The sequence below is a fragment of the Anabrus simplex genome, chromosome 4, assembly GCF_040414725.1.
Source record: "Anabrus simplex isolate iqAnaSimp1 chromosome 4, ASM4041472v1, whole genome shotgun sequence".
Classification (NCBI taxonomy): Eukaryota; Metazoa; Arthropoda; class Insecta; order Orthoptera; family Tettigoniidae; genus Anabrus; species Anabrus simplex.
This window is the reverse complement of record NC_090268.1, coordinates 361,922,675-361,939,672: the sequence shown is the minus strand read 5'-3', so window position 1 is coordinate 361,939,672 and position 16,998 is coordinate 361,922,675. Positions and strand designations below refer to the sequence as shown.

Genomic DNA, 16,998 nt, shown 5'->3' with positions numbered 1-16,998 from the left:
ACACTGTTGTCTGCCATGTTAAGCATTAAACTACCCGGAAGTCATCGAAGTGTTATCACAGTCTAAGGTGTTATATACATGGCACGTGCACGACCTTGATCAGTGACACTGAGTGACTGCTCCAGACACTTGAGTGTATGCTGTGCTTCTGCTCTATATTTTTATTCACCACAAATGTGGAGTGGAAGCTCATCGGCAGGCAGACACTCAGGCACTCAGCGAGCACACACTCACTCGCTTAGACTCATTTTTATTCACACCACCCAATGGGGGCTTGTGGTGCGCAGACAACACACCTGCGCATCAGTGCTCTGCTATACCATGACATTTGCTCAGTCAGTGTAATTAACTTGTACCAAATATATCTAACTTCAGTCCATCCATCTCCCTTTTCAGGTTCTCTAACCTACCACAACGATTCAAACTTCTAACATTCCGCGCTCCGACTCGCAGAATTTCAGTATCCATCTTCTTGGATGATTGCCCACTCTCGTGTAGTCCCCACCCGGAGATCTGAATGGAGGACTAGTTTACCTCCAGAATATTTTACCTGGGAGTGAAAAGTAGAAAATCAGCTGAAATTGATAAAATTTTCTCAGGATGTACTAAGGACAATGGGTTGGGGTATAATACCATATCTGAAGTTCTTATTTGATTACCATTTGCATGAAGGAGAACTGAGAGTTGTTATAGTGCTGTGTATAAAGGAAAGTGTGATACACACATATATGAAAATTACAGGCCAGTCAGTTTGATATGGGTTGCATGTAAGCTTTGGGAAAGCATTCTTTCTGGTTATATTATTAATTTTTACAAATTAATAAGTGATTCAATAGAAGACAGTTAGTGTTTAGGAAAGGTTATTCCTCTGAATCTCTGCTTGTTGGATCCCAGCAGGATACAGCAGATACACTTAAGGAAATGGAAATTGCAACACCATGAAGGCATTGGTCGTTTGTGTTAATTTTCAAGATATGGAATGAATCCATGTAGGTATGTAAACGATCAAAGTTTCAGACCCATTGGATTGTTGCTACAGGTCTCCCGACGTGATTGGTCTCGGAGGAATCAACTCCAGTATACGGACTCTCGTGTAGCGTAGTTGTCTTGCAGTCTGTGCAGTGAAGTGTTCCCCATCAAACATGCCTCGATGACAGAGAAGAGCACGCTATCAACAACTGTCGCCGTTTGAGAGGGCTCGGATAATTGGGCTGTGTGAGGCTGGATTATCGCTAAGTACTGTCGCTGCATGCGTTGGCCGACAGGCATCTACGGTACGTGTATGACAGCAGTGGTCAAATGAAGGTACCCATACTCGTAGACCTGGCACAGGTCCAGCGCGACAGACAACTGTGAGAGAGGATCGCCGCATCATTCAGATGGCCCGGATGGAACCCCATGCAACAGCAGCGCAAATTTGAGCAGCTGTGGCACCCCACGTTACACAACAAACAGTTGGTAATCGCCTGCGTGCAGCTGGCTTACGAGCCCGTGTCCCTGCAGAAGGTGTTCCATTGACCCCACAACAGCGACATGTAAGGCTGGCCTGGTGTCGAGAAAGATCGACATGGGTCGACGAATGGCATAGGGTCGTCTTTAGTGATGAATCGGGCTTCTGTCTTGCCCGTAGTGATCGCCGGAATCGTGTGTGCCGACGTACCGGGGAGAGGGGCCGCCCAGATCTTATTGTCGAGAGGCACACAGGGCCAACACCAAGCATTTTGGTCTGGGGAGCTATTGGCTTTAATGTGAAATCTCAATAATTAGGGCTTGTTGAAGGCACTATGACTGCTCGACAGTACGTTGATATGGTACTCAATCCAGTGGTTGTCCCTATGATTACATGTAACTAATCTCATGATTAGACCCGTATTGAAATTTGCTATAATTGCTTACAATATAGTGATTATTTTAATTTTATTTTAATCCACCTATTCAATACAATTCAATTTGTTTTGAATAGGTGAATTAAAATGATCACTATATTGTAAGCATTTGTCCCTATGATGGCGAACATTGCTAATGGGATGTTTCAGCAAGACAATGCCCGGGTTCACACTGCAGGCATCTCCAAAGAAGCTCTCCACGACATCACAGAGTTAGAATTTCCCGCCATATCCCCGGACCTCAGTCCTATTGAGCATGTGTGGGACATGATGGGTCGACAACTGGCCAACCGTCCTCAGCCACCCACAACTTTGGAACAACTGACCCATGCAGTGCAGCAAGCATGGGCCACAATTCCTCAGGAAGTGATCCAGGGCCTTATTGACTCCATGCCTCGACGAATTCATCAATGTATTGCAGCTCGTGGTGGGCACATCCTGTATTGATTGTTGTCCAAACTTGCGGTCAGAGGGTCCTGAAAGTGTAATCATCAAATCACAACCGAACACTCGTCCTGCATGTTCAGTTGTAGCAATGTAGCACTAGTCCTTCTGGGTGTTGCAATTTCCAATTTTCTTCAGTGTATCTTGGATTCAGGAAGTCAAATGGACTGTATCGCGATCGACCTATCTAAAGCATTTAATAGGGTAGATCATGGGAGACTGCTGGCAAAAATTAATGCAATTGGACTAGACAAGAGTGACTGAATGGGTGGCTATGTTTCTAGAAAATAGAACTCAGGCAATTACAGTAGGTGAAGCTTTATCTGATTCTGTAATCATTAAGTGGGGAATTCCTCAAGGCAGTGTTATTGGACCTTTGTTTACTTATACAGATTGATCCTTATAAACAATTACTTTAAAGGGTCATAGTTTCCCTCTGAAAGGCTGTAGGAACTGATCGTTTGTTTAATTATATCAGTGGCTCCGGGAGAATCGGTACCGCTGCCCGTTGTTGTCAATTTTGTTGATTGCTTTGACAATAACGAGCACTGTTGGAAAATTAATAATTTGTTCGCTGTCTTTAGCTGGCAGTCGTAATGGAAGCATGCAGTACAAATTTTGGGAGCGTGTTTTTATAGTGAGAACATACTGGCAGACAGAATCATTGGTTACAACACAATGGGCATTTTGAAGAGAATTCAATGTGCAGGCTGTTTGTACTAAGGCAGCAATTTTATTGATTCTAAGGAAGCTGGAGACAACTGGTACTAAACAGTGACAGTGGTGAACATGCACACATACTGCGAACCCGAATGGGTTCGCACAGTTCTCGATTTCGAACAAACGTATGACACCATATGGGGATATACAATAATAAAGTTTTATTATGAATCCACCTGTTCAATACATTATAATGTTGTTACATTTAAAATAACTTCATTAGTTAAAAAGTTATATATGGGACATGTTTCGCTCCCTTACAGAGCATCATCAGCCAAATCTGAATCTCAAATAATTGTTATTTACGTAAATGAAGACTTAAGAACTATTAGAACATTTTTGACAAACTTAAAACTTATTCTATTAGAAAAATCATAAAATATAAAATCTTTGTATACATGGCTTAATTACATGTGCTTAATAGGAAGATACATTAAAATTATGGAAGAGAGAGTACTAAAATATAAAGTAAATAATATATATATATATTATGTCACAAAATCCTAGAAAGACGTGAAAATCAATCTTAGGAGCTAAATTTGAGGATTTTCTTGGCAATGAGATCTGGTAAAAAAGTTAGCTCCTAAGATTGATTTTCACGTCTTTCTAGGATTTTGTGACATAATATATATATTATTTACTTTATATTTTAGTACTCTCTCTTCCATAATTTTAATGTATCTTCCTATTAAGCACATGTAATTAAGCCATGTATACAAAGATTTTATATTTTATGATTTTTCTAATAGAATAAGTTTTAAGTTTGTCAAAAATGTTCTAATAGTTCTTAAGTCTTTATTTACGTAAATAACAATTATTTGAGATTCAGATTTGGCTGATGATGCTCTGTAAGGGAGCGAAACATGTCCCATATATAACTTTTTAACTAATGAAGTTATTTTAAATGTAACAACATTATAATGTATTGAACAGGTGGATTCATAATAAAACTTTATTATTGTATATCAACAGATTTCAATACGGATTAAAACATGAGATTAGTCACTTGCACCATATGGGGATGTGAAGTTCAAAAACTTGACTAGTCTCACGTACCCAAATGGGGTCGCTTGGCACTCATGTTAATAATCTTCAGTATTGTCAGCAAAATTACATCAAGTCATAATATTTAGCTTGGCTGTTGCGTTGTCGTGCGCACGCGGTTGTTGGATTAGCATGGAATCTTATACAAGTACTCTATTGCACGTGACGTTACAAACCTGTATGGCACTCCACAGCAACCGAGTAATAAGCGCCCGAGTTACATGATTATGAACGAGCAGTAGAATACTAGGAGTTCAAAATACTCTGTTGTCTTGTTTCAATACTAAGTTGGGCTCATCAGTTGGTAAATAGCACACCTATTAAGACGCATGGCTAGTGCATACCATGGAGGCCACTGTGTAGGCTACTTGGAGCCAGCAGCAGTGCTAATAACAGGCAAACTATATTGGTGTTATAAATTTACTCATTGGAGACAAATATTTCAGGTTCCCTATGGGAATAAACATCTACAGTATATCATCTGATGGCCTGGCAACCATCAATTTTTGAAAATGAGACAGTCCCTCATAGTGCACTGGCATTGCCAGTGGCTCCATGTAGCCAATGCAGTGGCCTCCACTGTATGCACTAGCCATGTTTCTTGGTGGTTGTGGTATTTACCTACTGATGAGACCAACTTAGCACAGTGGGGCGAAACAACCAGGAATGAGTTAGCTGGAAAATTTATGTAATAACTGGCCAACTATATTGGTATTATAAATGGTATGTTCCAAGCTGTCAGCGGAGAGATGGTGTGGAATGACATTAGTGGACGAATATGTTTGAGTGGTGTTTTTAAAAGTAGGAAAGATCACAGTATGGAGATAAAGTTGGAATTCAAGAGGACAAATTGGGGAAAATATTCATTTGTAGGAAGGGGAGTTAGGAAATGGAAAATTACCAAGGGAGATGGTCATTAAATTTCCAAATTCTTTGCAATCATTTGAGAAAAAGTCTAGGAAAAGAAGAGACATGGAATGTCACCTGAGCTACTGACCTAAATGAAGATGATTGATTTATTGATTGAAGTACAATGACAGGAAGAGCAGGATGTTTTGTCAGGCCACTACAAAATTATGAATGCAAAATCAAGTGGGGAAAAGTAGAAGCTGGTATAATAATGAATAACCATATGGGGTAGGTAAGCAGTGACCAGCATAGTGAACAGATTGTCAAAATAGGCACTAAGCCAATGTTCACCACTATAATGCAGGTCTCTATGTCTACTACTTCAGAGAATGATGATCGATGACGGTGATGAAATAAAAATAATGTATGAAGAGACAGAAGATTTCATACAATATGTAAAAGATGAGAATCTACCAGTAATGAGAGACTGGAAAGTAGTAGGAAGAGTACAGGATGAGAACATATTATATAGTATAGTAGAAGAATTTACGACAGAAGAATTAAAGTTAGTTGACTGGTAATTCTGCACCGATCATAATTTAGTCCTCGCTAATACTTTGTTCAAATACCACAAACAATGGCTTTATAATTTTACATGACCTGGAGACATTGGAAGGTATCAGATACTTAATTATCAAGCAGAGATTCAGAATCCAAGTACTGGATAGCAAAACTTTCCCAGGAGCAGATGTATGTAGATTCTGACCACAGCTTGGTCATGAAATGCCATCTGAAGTTGAAGAAATAGAAGAAAGGAAGGAATGCAAGGAGATGGTATCTAGACAAGTTAGAGGAAGAGAATGAGGGATAGTTTAAAGGAACATGTTGCATTTGTCAGTTGTGCTTGTCTAAGACCATTTAGCATAATTCTCTGTTGTTCGTGTTTCTCTCTCTCTCTCTCTCTCTCTCCAGTTACATAATTATTCTACACTTACGAGCTAAAACACAACACACATTCCTGTAACTGTCACTTGGACCCTATGCCAGTTCACTACTAACTCACTCTACAATGTTTGCAACTGGCCACTTACAGTTCGTATGTGCATAAACACTGTCTCAAAAGTCTGTACAGGGTACAAGGTTTACACACTACTGCAGTCTTCACTCACTGTTCCACATCGTTCAGCTGCACTGTCATTTGCACTGTTCTGCGTTCATCTTCAGTTCTTCACACACAACCTCCCAGTGGTTTGCTCCCCAGTGCTGTTACTCACAGAACTGAACTGCTGAAGCATGTCTGGCCTGCCTAAATAGGGAGGTCGTCTCTTCCAGATATTTTGTATGAGAAATCCCTGGAGCTCTGGATATTACTGTTCTATGGTTACAGCTTTCTGGTTGTTTTCCATAACACTGGAAGCCGCGGAGACGAAAGTAGTTGTAGCAGTCAGGCTGGCCAATGCGCTCTTGACTCTTCTGACTGGTTGCCTGCAGTGGCAAGAGAGCAGGGCTGTAACTTGTTAATGTCGCCCACCAGTGGAGCTAATCTCCTCCTCCCAGAGCCGCACATTAAAATGGCGGTGAACGTCACAATATGTAGACATGCTCATTTTTGGAAAGGTTAAAATTTGCTATTTTTATAACTTAAAAAAAAAAAAAAAAAAAAGTGATTGCAAGTTGAATGATTTCATTGCAGTGTGTATTCTACAGGCAAGAATATTTTATTTTGCATTCATTTGATAAAGAATTGCCAAAAGTATAATTAAAAATAGGTGAACATTTGGTACAGTATGTTAATTTTTACATTAATGAAACTACCGGTAATTCATGCACTAACCATGGTGTCTATAGATGGCAATTTACAATCCTTAAATTACCTCTGTGTCCCATTCATGTGAAGAAATCCACTTTTTGTAAAAGAAAAAAAATCCGTATAGAGAAGCAACCTTTTTGGTGTAGATCGGAATCTAAGCGTTCCTTGCAGTAATAATGACAATTACTGTACAGTAATTGTGAGGATGGTGATGTTAATAATTATATATATATTATCGTTATTCTTGTTATTTCCTGTGACTCTTCCTAGCCTAGTGCAGCCTTTGTAAGGCAGTCTCTCTGGCGAGTTTGGGCGGGATCTGTTGTGTATAGGAAACTGCGTGTTATTGTAGTGGAGGATAGTGTAGTGAGTGGTATGCAAGTTGCAGGGATGTTGGGGAGAGTAGAAACACCCAGTCCCTGTTTCATGGGAATGAACCATTCAAGGTTAAAATCTCTGACCCGTCCAGGAATCAAACCTGGAGCCCTCTGAACTGACGGAGACTATGCTGACCATTCAGTCGAGGAGCCAGTATGATCATACAAAACTGTCAAAGCAGTACCGTCACACAGTTCTTCTTTGGTTATGTGCAGATTTAAGGTTACATATACTTTCCATTAGGCCTATTTAACTTCATACTTTTATCATAAAGTTAACTCTTTCATTTTTGTCATAACCTTTTTTTTAAACTGGGAATGAAAACACTTGCACATTCGGTCTTGTAGGGTAAATTACTTTACATCTAGTTGGATAACATCTGTATGGCATTTTATTGGATACCACACTTAACTCATTCAAATTATGCACCACGTAAATAATATGAAAAACTACTCATTAATACTGAATTTTCATTATCACTCTTCTGAAGCGGGCACACTGTGAAATATTTAAATCGTGCAGTCGAGAAAGGAACTCTGTTAAAATCAGCCATTTTATAACCTAGTTCACCTTATATAACCAACCTATATCATTTGGTAAAAGAAAAGAATAGGTTGGCTTTTTCCTTTCAGTAGAAAGTGTATGATGGACATCATGCATATTCTGAAGAAACTCGCTGTCAGTGACTTGGCCACTTTTTTAAATTTTATGTGTTTGGGTTGTCAACCTATGTAGACCTTTTGCCCCTCCTGGCACCATATGTGAGGAAACTGCATGTATTATGTAATGGCAGAAGTGTAATGTGTTGAATGTGAGGAAAGGAATGTTAAGGACGACAGACACCCAGTCCCCAGGCCAGGGGAATTAATCATTACAATTAAAAATCCATGGCCCGGGTGACAGGCCCCTATACCGCGGGGCCGGACCATCTTTGCCACCTACAGTGCATGTCTTAGTTTCATATCACCTGATACATCATCAAAGAGTACTCCGGCTGGAAAGATTTTATTTGCTGCTCCTTTGTTTAAAGAATACAGATACCGTTCAGATAAACCAGGATTTCTTGCAGTACTTCCTTCATAAACAGTATTCAGTAATCTGTTTCATCTTGGCAAAGGTAATTTTCACACATTTTCCTTGCAACTAACGGCAGCACATCCCGAGGGAAGAGTTCCAATAAAATCGGAGAAGATTGAGGATTTAGGAAAATAGTTGAAATTTGTTGCAAATGTAGATGCTTTAATATTTTATTCTGTCATTATTTCACGGCCAGTCAGTACTCGTATGGTTAACGATCCTATGTGAGAGCAGTCTTCTAGTGACTCCGAAAACCGTAAAAGTTGTTAGTAGGACGTAAAGCCAATAACATTATTGGTCTTCTATTGACCGGTGAGGTAGGCCTACTCATACCATTGATCAATTCGTGTGTGCCTTTGTCAACTAGTACAAACATCCATACTCCTAGTTTAGTCTCAGGTGTAATACTGTGCAGTTAGTTCATGTTTCAGTGTAATTTTGTATTTATTTTCAATTTTTATCTATGGGTTGAACTGTGAACAGTTGCTGTTTGTTGCATTCTACTATGTATAACATAAAAAAAATCTTGGCATAGTTAGTATGAGAGATTTCTTCCCATCCATCAAAATTGTTACACTTTATTGGAGAAGGGAACTAAATCCAAAAACTTTAAACAGGTTCATAACATTTGTTATTCTGGAACAAGTTCCTGTTACCACTGTTTCATATCTATTACTGACGTAAATATAATATCAAAAAATGATAATTATTCATAGGAGCATACCTAAGTAAAGGAAATTTTTTGCTCTCCTGAGAAGTAGCAATTTTTGACTCGGTTCCTTTCTCGACTGCACAGTTCATTTACATAATCCCAAGCACAGCACAAAGCTACTCATGCGACAAAACCAATATAAGACTTGGCAGTTATTGACTATTCTTGGTACAGTCATACCTTTGTTGGCAGGCCTCTCTAATGTAGATGATTCATTGCTCTGTAATTGGTCTATTTTGTATAGTTCATTGTGAAAGTACATGCTGTATTTAATCTTTATTTTTTCAGGAGGAGGAAGTCTGATCATGGGAAAGGTATATGTAAAGATGAAATGAATTCCATTGAAGTTGCTCATGCTCTGCAAGCTTTCCTGAAACGTAAGTGATGTGTGTTTATTTATATATTTATCATAGCAGAGTAATAGCTCATAAATATACAGGTAATGCGTTTGTAAAAATGTGGAGAAATACAGAGCATATGTGTACAGAAATATATTACAAGAAATACATAGTTTTGCTTGGGCTTCAAATTCTTTATATCAAATTGACATCTAGCGACTGCAGCCAGGTTGGAGCTGAGGTTGTCGCATTGATGAGGTTTGAGGAATGATCCGTGGTACTCTCTGTGGGCTGTCCTCACAGGCTGGATAGCTGAAGTCCCCATTTATAGTAATCGCCGCGTAAGGAAATACCCCAGAAAGTAAATATCGCCGCCCGATGCTCTTCTTTTCTCTTTTTTGTAATGGCTGATCACTGCTGCCAACCTGCCTGGTTACATATTAAAATCACCAGACATAACCATAACAAACTAACCTCAATGTAAACACCGATAATGAATGTGTCCCTACCCTAGTAAATGCTAAAAGTTAAGATGAAATAAATCAAGATATTCATAATTAAGTCGGTTTCCACGCTCAATGAGGAATTAAGGAAATAAACACACTTTCTCACTCAAATTAATGTTACATGTATCTGTCTTTATTTTGATATACAGTAGGCGTACTAACCATATTCTTGAAAAGAGGGGCGTGTTAAACGATACAATTTATTTAATAAATCTTTGCAGTGTGATTTTCGAAAGTTCCAGACATCCAATGACTTCCCTTTCTTTTGCGCGAACATTTCCTTCTCTCTTCAATACCGGTGACCAGTAAGGAGAGAGATTACTGGGCATATTTTCAGCCTGCAGGCTGGTTATATCTTCAAGCTTACCAGGAAACATATGGGAATACTAATGTGCCAAGCTCCGTGAACGGAAATTAGGTCAGCTTTCAAGTTCACTGCGGATTTGAAAATAATAATGTAATAAGTTCTACTGCCAAAAAATTTCGTCCCGCAAGAGTTATTTCATGTACCAGTAGATCTAGACATGACACTGGCGTATTTGAGCACTTTCAAATACCGCCGGGCTCGAACCCACCATATAAGAACACTAATGTACCAAGCTACGTGAACGGAAATTAGGTCAGCTTTCAAGCTCACTGCAGAATTGAATATTACTTCTACTATCTACTTCTATCGTTTTCATATACGCCGAGGTGCCAGTATTTCGTCCCGCAAGAGTTCTTTATGTACCGGTAGATCTAGACATGAGGCTGGCGTATTTGAGCACTTTCAAATACCGCCTAACTCGAATCCGCCAACCTGAGCTAGTCATACATTCTCTCCTTCACTTGCTTAAATTAATTTTAAAAAATCCTGCCTTTATTCTGATGTACGCATTACTATAACTGCATTCTTAAGGAAAGGGGGGTCGTCGCCATAAGACCTATCTGTGTCGGAGCGACGTAAAGCAACTAGCAAAAAAAAAAAAAAGAAGGGGGGAGGGAATATAGATTGTATAATTCATTGCGATTTCTGCAAGTTCAAGGACTTACCACATAAGACATATCTGTCCTTCCTTTTAATAATAATGCTAACAGCTTTACATCCCACTAAGTACTTTTACGGCATTTGGCATTTGAAAAATATTTTCAGCTTACAAGTTGGTGTATATCAAGCTTACATTACAGAAACCAATGTACAGGAGCACTATGAGTCCAACAACATTACCAGATTTTTACATATACATTGCCTTAAATCACATGAAGACAGGTTGTGAGGCAAGAATGGGATAGGAAAGAGGGCTAAGATTTAAAACGTTTAAAATGTACATAAGCGTACAGACACAGCACTAGCCTGAAATGAAAATGACGGGCGAAAAAAAAACTTCAGACCTGCCGAGTGTGGGGTTCAAATCCATCACCATCTCCTGATACCAAGCTCACAGCAATGTGATCAAACTGCACAGCCAGTTCACTCAGTTTCCTATGACGCGTAATAGGCCTACCACATGGGCGACCCACTTACCTGTATATGGATCTTCAGTTCTTCAATTATACATGTATGCAAAAACATTATGCACCTTAGTAAAAGGTACTTCCCTAGTTGGTTCTCTGATTGGTGCACGTATAACAAATATGTTTGGGAAGAAATACTTTTATTTTATATTTATTTATATCATAAAGAAGTAATGTTGTCATAGCAAAAAGAATATGCAACGAAAAAATGAATCCAAAGAGATAAACATTATTTACTCTATTAAATATTAGTTTATTTACATGTTAAGCGATATGTAGCAGTAATAATAACAAACATGTGCAATATGGAAAAAGGAAATAAATACAAGTAAATATAAATATAATTTACAACATTTAGAGCCATTCCATGGTCACTGAATTACAAAGCAGGGGTATGAATAAACAAACATAATAAACATGAATAATAATATTTAAAAAGCAAAAAGCAAAGTCATCTCCGTACAAACCATGAAAGCCATTGGAAGGGTGGAAGGTGAAGGCTTCCACTATCCATAACGTTGGCACTTGGTGGAGTGGATTGGTTAGCTCTATGCATGCCGCCCTTGCCCCCCAGTAGTTAACCTGGTACTCGTTTATCATACGCAAGACATTCCTTCCAAATTACGTTAAACCCCTGTCACTTATTATTATTATTATTATTATTATTATTATTATTAAATTGCAAATGGGAAATATCCCGGTGGCAGCGGTCACTTACAGTAATGTAATAATAAAGTAAAGTTAACATAATTACCCAACAACAACAAACAAAAAAACAAGCAAAGAACAAGAGTACAAGAAGCAGATATATGGAAGGAAAATATTACAAGCATTACTGCTAGTTTAATATTCTAAATCGAGCAACATCACATACAAATTCTCACACAACTTAAGTATTTATAGTGCTTAACAATATGGCTTACAATATTATAGGTTGACCTTACTACTAGCTTACCATTATAAGTGATAATAAAGTGAAGTTAAACCGTAATTACCCTACAACAACAACATTACAACAAGCAAGAAATACTAGTAATTTAACTTTCTAAATCCATTGTCATTATATACATATTCGCACACAACTTAAGTATTTCCAGTACTTAACACTACAAATTACAATACTACAGATTGAACTTGCTACTAGCTTAACACTACAAGTGATGATAAAGTTAAAACCTACTACCCAACAACTACAACAACTCAAGTATCGGTACAAAAAGGAATTCCATAAAAAATATTACAAGAAATACTACTAGTCGTTTTAAATACACCATCATGTACAGTTTCACACACAATTTAATTATTTCCAATACTTGACACTATGGCTTACAAAACTATAGATTGAGCTTACTACTAGCTTAACGTTACAAGTGATAAAAAATAAAGTTAAAAACATTGTTAATTAACCAAGAACAACAACAATTACAAAAACATGAGTACAGCAAGCAATTTCCTGGAAAGAGAATACCACAAGTAAAAACCTCCCAGTTTCACAATCGAATCCAAGCAGAAAATCACAAATTCAATGCCCATAATTTACAACTTTTACTTTTCACTTTACACAAACACTAATGGTCTTCTTAAATGACTTGATACCAGAAGGGAATCTATCAAAGACTGCTGCAGGTAATTTATTCCAATCCCTTGCGGTCCTGTTGACGAAGGAAAACTTGCCCACATCCGTATGCTGGTTTTTATGCTTATGATAATTTCTCGATAAGTAAGAGGGAGGTTCCAAATTATTCCTAATACAACTCCAAGCAGCCCTTTCCGTATAGCTCTTATAAAGACCACACAGGCGAGCTCTAGTTCTTCTAGATTCAAGACTTTCCCAATTAATGGTATTCCTCCTATTCCCAGTTACGAAACGCATCGCTCTTCTTTGAACTTTCTCTAGGGAATTTATTAAACCCATCCTGTACGCATCCCAGCATGCAGATCCATATTCGAGAATGGGTCTTACGAAGCATTTATAAGGTTTATTTAAACCTACTAGGGTGGTGAACACATAAATAAGAATTCCAATGAAAGTATTTTCCTTCTGGACCTTCATGTCAGACAGATTTTTTTTAAACAAATTTTTTTCACTATAATATGATTTATCTATAGAGCGAAACCGCTATGCAGTGTGCGTCTCATAGCTATCGAGATGGAATTGGTAATGTACTATGTATCTGTAGAGCCTATATACAAGACTTTTTACAATTACCTCTAAAGTGACATTTCAGCTGTGTGACAACGCTAAAAAGACTATGGACTTTGTTTGAGATTGGCATTCCTGAAGAGGGTTTTCTGCACTTTCCCATTTTCACACATTGATTCAAGAGTCTGTATTGGCTTGTGACAAAACCACTGTATTCTTCCGAAAACCACTGATAGGGACAGGTTTGGTTGTGATCCACCGAAAACAAATTATAATGACCGGTTACGTTGTGATCCACCGAAAACCACTGATTGTCACAGGGTTAGGTTAGGTTCGACAGGAATTGTACTCGAGCGACTGTTGTCATTGAAAGCACTGCCGTGACGACTGAAGGCAATAAACATAAAACTGAATCCATTGATCTACAAAGTTTTCATTCAGTAGATACGCTAGGAACTGGCGAACCAACACCGTACCGGTACATACAAAGTTTACAGGAATCAACAAAACAGGATATTAATTCGTGGTACTCACTGTTCTTTAAAGAGAAGAAATATCCAGTCAACGATAGCTGCAGTGAACGTGGTTTTTCACTATTATTGTCCGGCCCCATGGCTAAATGGTTAGGGTGCTGGCCTTTGGTCACAGGATGCGGGTTTGATTCCCGACAGGGTCACGAATTTGAACCACCGTTGGTTAATATCTCTGGCACGGGGGCTGGGTGTATGTCGTCTTCATCAACATTTCACTATAATTGTGTAAAATAGAAACTTACTAGTTTTGACAAGTACAGTATGTTCAACAGCGACTCATGAATGATGACGGGCAGGATGTCCAACCTCACTAATCTATGTTGACGATATATTTCATGGTAAAGACAGCTGCCTCTGTGGATCAGTGGTAGAGTGACGGCCTCCGGATCCCAAGATAGCGGGTTCAAACCCGGCGGAGGTAGTCGGATTTTTGAAGGGCGGAAAAAAGTCCATTCGACACTCCATGCCGTACGATATCGGCATGTAAAAGATCTCTGGCGACACATTTGGTGTTTACCTGACAAAATTAATTAAATCTCAGCCAGAGACGCCCAAGAGAGTTTCGGTATACTCGGTCTGCCATCTAGTGGGCCTAGAATAAAACGGAACGTCAAAATTGACGAGCAGACAGCCAGATGGCGTCAACTTGAAATGTCTACACACGGTAACTGAGGCCATACGATTATTATCATTATTATTATTATTATTATTATTATTATTATTATTATTATTATTATTATTATTATGGTAAAGACGAATTACTTTGCAATGCTATCTGTCTTAATGGTAATGTACTATGTACCTGTACTAATGTTGGCTACTGAGTGCATGATTCGAAGCAGTGTATCGATTCATTCAAGTGTCCGAGTGAATCGATTCACAGGAACGGCAAGCTCACGGCACACAAATCGTGCACAATCACGACTCAGTGAGCCACATGACACACACGGCTCCTTATCGGCACAATGGACACTGGAGGGGAGCCGAGCTTCCGTTGCAGCGAGACACAGTGAATCATGGCACACTGAAAGAATCGTACGTAGTCACGGATCAGTGAGACACAACACACACACGGCTCATTATCGGCACACTGGACATTGGCGGGGTGCCAAACTTCCTCTGAAGCAATACATACAGAGTCATGGTACACTGGAAAAATCATATGCTACAATGGACTCTCGAGCTCAGCTCATTTGAAAATAATACCCACTTGTATTCACTGTCCTCTTCTTACAGGGAGTTTTAAATAATAGATGTATTTATTTGCAGTGTTAAAAAGATAGTCAGAACATAATTCCAAAGTACCTAGCTTGTAAGTAGGTAGGCAATTAGGTTATTCTAAATACCGTATTAGTTTAATCAATCAGTATTTTTATAACTAGTTGACGTTTGACAATTACTTAAACTCAGCTCTCTAGCCTCCACGCCTGTCTGAATGGCTCAGACGGATGAGGCGCTGGCCTTCTGAACCCAACTTGGCAGGGCCGAGCTCAGTGCGATGGCATTTGAAGGTGCTCAGCCTCGTGTCAGTAGATTTACTGGCACATAAAAGAGCTCCTGCAGGACTAAATTCCAGCACGTCGACATCTCAGAAAAACCATAAGTTGTTAGTGGGACATAAAGCCAATAACATTATTTAGCCTACCCTATGACTATGAGTTATGCTCATGACCACTCGAAATTGTTTCAGTTTGTATGTCGCATCATTGCACAATGCTTCAATAATCGAATCACCAGGTTACCGGTAGACGTGGACAGTGAGTATGTAAGTAGACTTATGCAATAGCTTAAATAAATGATGTTTAATCAGAAAACCAGTGGGCTACTGTCCATCTCGCGTAGCCTATACAAAATATGACGATTTAGAAAAAGCCTCTGCTGATAGAAAAAGACATTTTCAAAGATGACCCAGTTAGTTGGCCGGCTCGACAATCTTCTTCTCAGTGTGTTTCACTTCATTTCTCCACATCTCTGCTGTCACCTGTAGGATATATTGAAGTATCACAACCTGACAAGTATATTATAAACTCCACTTGCCTATATACAATAAATAACATTTCCACTTGGCCTTCCTGATCAAGAGATTCTTTCCACACAGCTGTAGCTCTGTGCAATCCATGACCAGGTCTTGAAGCCACTGTTTTGTTATAATACTGTTTTGCCACAGACCATGCAAATTCGATGGCATTGAAAAATGAGTGGTATGGAGGAAATCGTAGGACAGTATGGCCTTCACTGTGCAGCATTTCGTCAACAATGTACCTGGTTTTAAAGAAACAGAGAAATATTGTTATGCATACATGAAAGTCAACAACATGAATGTAAACAACATTATCTAAACTTATGTTTAGGTGCTTCTGTACCTCTTTAAGTGACTTCGATTCATATTACACAACCTTTGCAGCTCATCTTTTGTAGCATAATCTTGATTTCTCTTCAAGTTTGTAGCATCAAATCAGCACCTGTAAGAATTTTAAGTTTTAGTATGAAGTTATTTCTTCTAAAAAAAAGTATTCCCTAAAAATATGAGATCACCCCTCTTCAAGGATAAGCCTATTAATTGATAAAAAATGTGATTTCTGTTGAATGATACAAAAAGATGTCTGATTTTAAGTGAAACCAACTACTGTGTAGCAAAGTCACCTGATGATGAAGTCAATGAATTACTACTTACACTACTTTATCCTAACATCTCTCATGAATGTATTTCCATTAGTAGGCCTATATCTGGATTAGAAGTCCACGATCACTTGCATTAAAGATATAAGTATAAACACCCATTTCAATACCTTAGAACAAATGTAATTGCTGCGAACACTGAACCTATATCAGGCAGTAAGAAATAAGAAGCTTGAAAGGTGTTCAACAGTCAGGTATCAAGCACCGATTCAGGTGGAGATTGTCGAATGCAGAATAAACATAATAAATAGGCCTGCAATACAAGTAATTTACTGATACAAATATCCAGTAATATTATATGAAAATACACTCGGGAAGTTTTGATTGAAGTACCTCTCTAAGGTTAATCATTGGCCTAAAGTGAATACCTGCAAGTCTTTTTAAT

The 16,998-nt window shown here is 38.6% G+C and overlaps 1 protein-coding gene across 1 annotated transcript in view; it reads left to right on the top strand.

Moving 5' to 3' along the window:
• LOC137500419 (uncharacterized) overlaps window positions 1–16,998 on the top strand; it is a 121,058-nt gene that overhangs the window by 11,920 nt on the left and 92,140 nt on the right. The window contains exon 3 of the mRNA XM_068227283.1: window positions 9,209–9,297. Within this exon, the coding sequence (XP_068083384.1) occupies window positions 9,209–9,297 (89 nt within the window). The remainder of the gene's footprint in view (window positions 1–9,208; window positions 9,298–16,998) is intronic.